Source organism: Sinocyclocheilus rhinocerous, unplaced genomic scaffold (assembly GCF_001515625.1).
Source record: "Sinocyclocheilus rhinocerous isolate Xijiao unplaced genomic scaffold, SAMN03320098_v1.1 scaffold3321, whole genome shotgun sequence".
In the NCBI taxonomy this organism is placed as follows: Eukaryota; Metazoa; Chordata; class Actinopteri; order Cypriniformes; family Cyprinidae; genus Sinocyclocheilus; species Sinocyclocheilus rhinocerous.
This window is the reverse complement of record NW_015659922.1, coordinates 52,407-58,886: the sequence shown is the minus strand read 5'-3', so window position 1 is coordinate 58,886 and position 6,480 is coordinate 52,407. Positions and strand designations below refer to the sequence as shown.

At 33.7% G+C, this 6,480-nt stretch overlaps 1 protein-coding gene across 1 annotated transcript in view; it reads right to left on the bottom strand.

Moving 5' to 3' along the window:
* Positions 1 to 6,480, bottom strand: part of LOC107724378 (GCN1 activator of EIF2AK4) — a 58,755-nt gene that overhangs the window by 3,623 nt on the left and 48,652 nt on the right. Inside the window, exons 51-57 of the mRNA XM_016533287.1 lie at positions 5,494 to 5,724; positions 5,217 to 5,410; positions 3,666 to 3,780; positions 2,693 to 2,789; positions 2,421 to 2,569; positions 1,433 to 1,543; positions 158 to 379 (exon numbers count right to left, since the gene is read on the bottom strand). Coding sequence (XP_016388773.1) covers positions 158 to 379; positions 1,433 to 1,543; positions 2,421 to 2,569; positions 2,693 to 2,789; positions 3,666 to 3,780; positions 5,217 to 5,410; positions 5,494 to 5,724 — 1,119 coding nt within the window. The remainder of the gene's footprint in view (positions 1 to 157; positions 380 to 1,432; positions 1,544 to 2,420; positions 2,570 to 2,692; positions 2,790 to 3,665; positions 3,781 to 5,216; positions 5,411 to 5,493; positions 5,725 to 6,480) is intronic.

Here is a 6,480-nt window from a genome sequence, read left to right as displayed (position 1 = left end):
GGAAGTGTAATTAATTTTTTTATTTTGACTCAAGTCCCATTCGTTTACATGGAGAGGGTGGGGTTTATGACCTGTACACTGCAGCCAGCCACCAGGGGGCGATCAAAGAGCCCGCAGCTTCACTTTTTAGGACATGTGAGGCACACCCGGGACTGACCTGCATGCCGTCTTCTCCCCGGCGCAGCTGCAGCAGGCTGACGAGCGTGTGTTCGCTCTGCGCTCGGACGCTGGTGTTCTTGTCCTTGGTGTTGTCCAGCAGGGCTTTGATGACCGGTTTGACCAGATTGGGCTCCAGCGCGGGAGTCTCCGCCTCCTTACACACCCACCACAGCACACGCTCCGTCACCAGACGAATGTCACTCGACTGGTTCTGCAGACACTGTGGGAGGAGCCACGGCAGAGCGGGAATTCAACATCTCTGAAGTGTGTCAGTCCAACTAATGTGTTTGAGTTTGCTCGCAATGTGTACAAAAAACATCTTATGGAATATAACCAGATAGGGCTGTGCGATAAATCAATATCAAAAAACATTCAGTCCATGATATTGATAAAGTTTTTGTTTTTATTTTTACATTTTAAACAAGTAATTTTGTAGAAATGATGCCAGAAATATATTACTACTGTCTAGTAAAAGTACTTCTCAAAGTAACAATAATAATAAAACATGACATTGATTTACTATTATTATTATTATTATAAGGAATTTCATATAACCAAGATATATTTATTTTAATATATTTGATTGACTTATACACTATACAACTTCTCTTGTGCAGCACCTCACTTGACAAGAAAAATAAATCTGCAAATTGTTACATTTTTATTTGATCACATTTTAAAACGGATTAAATTGTTGAGGTTTTATGAATTCATTTTTATTAGAGACCTTTTTAATTATAAATCTGCATTAAAACACAGAATTAGGGAAAGTATACAATGAATTTCACACAGTTTACTTATAAACAAAGTTACGTTTATGTTCATTGTTGAGGTCTAACGAATACGCCAAATGTATTTCCTGGTATAAAATGAATATTTTGGCATCAATATCGAAATATATTAAACAAAATAATATTCTTGTCCATATCATCCAGCCTAAATTGTATCCCATAATGCAAAGTGCTCAAATCAACCAGAAACGATATTGTGATGAACTAATTAACTAACAATGAAAAATACTTTTATATTAATAGCATTTATTACGTTAATTTCAACATTTACTATTACGCATGGGACCCTAGTTAACATTACTAACAATAACCAGCTATATTTGTATTAACTAATGCTAACAAAGATTAATAAATACTGTAACAAAAGTGCTGCTCATTGTTTGTTACCAAGCATATTAAGTATGCAGTGTACATTATACAGTAATCTGTACGCTACTGTATGGTAGGCGGTTTGTCTCAGTGTATGCTGGAGTCAGTCTCACCTTGACGAACTGTGTGATGACGCGGGGCGAGATGCTCTCCGGTCCTCCTGTGCGGAGCTGGTGTCTCATCAGGTAACCCATGCCTCTGATGCCGCTGCAGGCGATGGGGATCTGCATAAAACACACACACACACACAGATGAGAATCAAATGTTTGCACCACAGTTACATAACAGACCGCTCATGGATGCACAGTGCACAAAAAAATGTCAAGATCTTATGAAAATCCTATTGGCTGATGTTAAACGACGTCCAGGAGTCGCAAGCTTTCAGGGTTCCTACAAATTTTCCATTTCAAAATTACATGCTTTTCCATGCTCAAATTTCCAGACCATACTTAACATAAGATAAATGATTTTATTTATGTATTTATTTTTGATTTAACACCATAGCAGCAGCGATGGCTATATTCAAGGCAAAATCAACAGTATTATGATTACAATATCATTTCAATACATTGTTTACAATAATTTAACAATTTTGTCTTAAAACATACAAAAGTATACAATTTATTCAGTCATGTTAAACGATTACTAAAATGTTGATTGCCTGCTCTAAATGTCATGAAAAAATACTCTGCTTGTATGATAAATTTAATATATATATATTTTTTTACATTTTATTTAAATTTAATTATTTAATAGTTTTTTTAATATTAATTTAATTTAATATTTTAGAAATCAGAATATTTTTTCCATACTATTGTGTTCTCTTTTCCTGTACTTACTCAGGTCTGAAAAGTACTAAAATCAAATTCTGTATAAGAAACCCTGGGCTTTATTCAGTATGCAAAGCTGCTGCAATGAGCATTTATGAGGAAGAACCAGTCAGTGGGTTTAGGAAAGTCTGAGAGGTTGAATATTTGAATATTCATTAGATTTGACTGTCATCATTTTGAGATTTATTTGGCCCCAAACACACGGTTTTTTTTGGCCCCAGTGGGTTCCAACATGAGCCAGCCTTTCTGCTGATTCACTGCAGTGTCTTACTCTGTCTGCGGTGGCACTAGATAAGACGGCCTCCAGCACAGACGAGCTGTACTCCTCCGTACACAGCTGATCAGGAGCGGACTTCACTGCGATAGCCAGAGCCAAACTACGGCCGTGACGCACCATCCAGTCCACACCAGACACATCCGCTGCAGACAAACAGATAACATGAGAGGAGTCGTCATATGATCTGGATTCAGTTCTAGATTGAAGTGCTTTTCTTGATGCATCATCCCAAACCACTGGCAGGCCCGAGATGTGTGTGATCTTACCGAGGACATGCTGCTGTAACACACTCTTGAGCTCCTCTTCTGACAGGAAGGCACACAGCTCGCCAACACAGCCTGCTGAGGCCATTCTTGTGGCATCCTACACACACACACATACACAGAGGTAAGGCAACAACGACATGCTCACACAACCACATCCTGTGCTAGTTACTGTTTTAAAGACAAAGAACACATGCATTCATATTCGCAAACGTCTTTAAGTAAAGAAACATTAATAGGAATATTTTACATAAACGTCAATATATTTAAACATACATACATATTTTCAGATAATAATATCTGAATATAAAATATAAATTATAAAATGTTAATATATTTAAATACTTATTAATAATATATATATATATATATATATATATATATATATATATATATACACACACACACACAAATATATTATATATAATAATATATAATAATAATATTATTATTATACAAAAATATTTGTTTTGTTTACTCAACACATTAAAAACTATTAAAATGAGTACATTTATATTATAATTTGTTTTAAATATATCTGTAAAATAAAAACAAAAAAAACAAATGCACTACTAGCAGTATTATTGTAGTATCAAGATACTACTAGTGTTTTTATTTTTATATTTTCTGTTTTAAATTTTAAAATTGTTATAAATGTTGTAGTAATTTTGTTGTATTTTTGTCATTTTTATTAGTTTTAGGTTTTGTTTAAAAATATGTCTATGTAGTTTTGATTAACTTTATTAAAATTGTAGTTTTAGTTATTTTAGTATTTCAAGTTAAATTAAATGAAAATGAGAAATGTTGCCTGGGCAGCTTACGTTTTTTTTTTTTTAAATTTATATTATTTTAGTTTAATTCATTTAAAGTTTATTTTTTAAAATTTCAATTAACAGAAATATGTTTTTCCCCTCTCCTTTTTTAAATTATGTATTTAATTTTTGTTAACCATAATGACCCTGGCTAGTAGCTGTACCTCATCATGTCCCAGCATGCCCAGCAGTGTGGTGGTGATGCTCTTCCTGATGGAGGGGTCGACCTTTGCCCCTGCACCCTGGATGACGAAGCGCAGGGCCTGTAACATCGTCTCCCTGCAGAATAAAGACAATAACAGAGTGACTGATAAGCACAAAATTATTTTTATTCTCTACAGAAAATAGATCAGAATCCCTATTTATGAGCAAGAGCTAATAATAATTAATAGGGACAAATTAATTTGGCAAAAACTATAACGGTTATGAATGATCAGCTACTGCCAAATGTATGGTTAAAAAAAACAAAAAAACAAGAAATAATTCCAAACTACTGTTAGAAACTTTTTTTTCCAAGCGTGGCACAGAACTGTCTGTATCTGTGGCTCTCTGGGATACTTAATTCTGATTGGTCAATGGTGTTATAATAAGCATTCAACTGTAAAATTGCTCATTGCACCAGTGCACAAATACTATTTCCTGCAAAGTTTTAGTTTCTTATCTCTCATCACTCTGCACTCTCTTTATTTTCACTTAATAAAATAATTTAAACTTAATGTTTCATGTCCAACTATTTATTTGCCAATTTTGGTCAAATAGTCAGTTTTTTTTTTCAAGAAAATTAATACTTTTATTCAGCAAGGATGCATAAAATTGATCGAAATTGACAGTACAAAAATAAATGCTGCTCTTTTGAAATTTCTATTCATCAAAGAATAATCCTGAAAAAAAATGAACCAAGGTTTTCGCAAAATATTAAGCATAACAACCGTGTTTAACATTGATGATAACTGAATTATTATTTCACTGATAATAATCAGAAATGTTTCTTGAGCAGCAAATCAGCATATTAGAATGACATCTGAAGGATCATGTGACACTGAAGACTAACAAGAATCAATTACAGTACATTTTAAAATATATTAGAATAGAAACATTTATTTTACACTGTAATAATATTTCACAACTTCACATATATATATGTAAATTGTCCAGGGTTTAAGTGGAAATGATTTAATGATTGTGGTAATTGAACATTGGCTAATGAATGTTGACGTCAATATAATTAGTGATTTGAAAAGTGGGTGGAGGGATTGAATTGCTTTACACACTGAGGAAGGCTTTGAGCCGAAACGTTTGTGTCTTTTCCCATCAGTAATGAATGTAAAATAAAAGAAAAAAGAAGATTGTTCTCGTGAGTGTGGATCATAATTTCCTATACTGATAATAATCAGAAATGTTTCTTGAGCAGCAAATCAGCTTATTAGAATGACTTCTGAAGGATCATGTGACACTGAAGACTGGAGTAATGATGCTGAAAATTCAGCTTTGATCACAGAAATAAATTACTTCTTAAAATATACTGAAAAATAAAACGGTTCTTTTAAAGTGCAATATTATTTCACAATATTACTGATTTTACTATATTTTTTATCAAGTAAATTCGGCCTTGGTGAGCAGAAGAGACTTTTTTTTCAGTACACTAGTGTATTTGCAAACTTCATGCCGTAACTGTTGCAGAAATGTGCATGTGTTTTCTGTGTGTTATTTTTTACCTGACTCCAGAGTCCTCTGCGTTGCGTATGGCCGACAGTTGTTCAGTGAACAGTGGATCTACTTTAGAGTGTATGGAGACCAGCTGACCCAGAGACTCTGCCGCCCGCAGCCTTACGGCCCGGCTGGAGTCCTGGAGGGCCTTCAGGAAGGTGGTCTGGAGCTGCGGCAGGAAGGGTTTCAGAGCGATGCCCACCTGCACACAAGAGAGAGGAGATATGAGCGTGAGTTATGAGTGGTCTTCATCAACATCAGGACGGAGGCGTGATGGACACTGACTTTGGCCAGCAGCAGAGTGAGCGTCTCCAGCAGAGCCGTCTTCACAGTCCAAGCGAAACGGTCTCCTAGGATACGGATGAGCGGTCCGGTGATGTTGACCACAGAGGGCCGCAGTGCCTCTGCTGATGTCAGTTTAATGACTCCGCCCAGCACACGAGCCGCCTCCTCCTTCTGCTCCGGACTTCCTGTCAGCACTCCTTCCCTCAGCACGGGGAGAATACACGTCACCCCCTGAGGAAAAATACACAGCATGTCATATCAGGGCTATTACAGTATTTATTACCATTTTGAATTAGCTTATTTTTATATTTTCATTTATATTATATATATATATTTTTTTTAATTTTAGCACTTTCAGTTAGCTGACAAGGCAAAATTTCTAAAAATGTTATTCATCGAATATTTTTTAAAATCTTTAAATTGGTTTTTATTTTTATATTTCCATTTAGCTTTAATTAAATTTAATAAAAATTAATTTTTAGTGATTTTAGTACTTCAACTTATTTCAGTTAGTTACCAAATTTGCCAGTTTTTTAAATCTAATATTATATTATTTATATATATAATTATATTTGCTTTTGTCATTTTATGCTTTTTAAAAAAAAATAATTCTATTTAGCTTTAATTTTAGTTAACAATAACAATACTTTCACATTCATAAATGCTGCATTCAGAATGGAATCCTTATATTTTATTTCCATTTTAGTGTTAGTAATTTTAGTACTTATTTTCAGTTAGTTGCCAAAGCAAAATTTATATTAAGCTGGTCTTTTTTTTATCTAATATTTATATTTTATTTCAGCTTTATTTAAATTACAGAAAATTATTTTTAAAAGTTTGTTTAAAATCACACGCTTTCATAAAGCCTGTATTCAGAATGGAACACATTGCTTTTGCCATTTATATTATTATCATTTCTTAAATAATTCTATTTAGCTTTATATTTATTTTATTTTTAGTAATTTTAGCACTTCAACTTCAACTTAT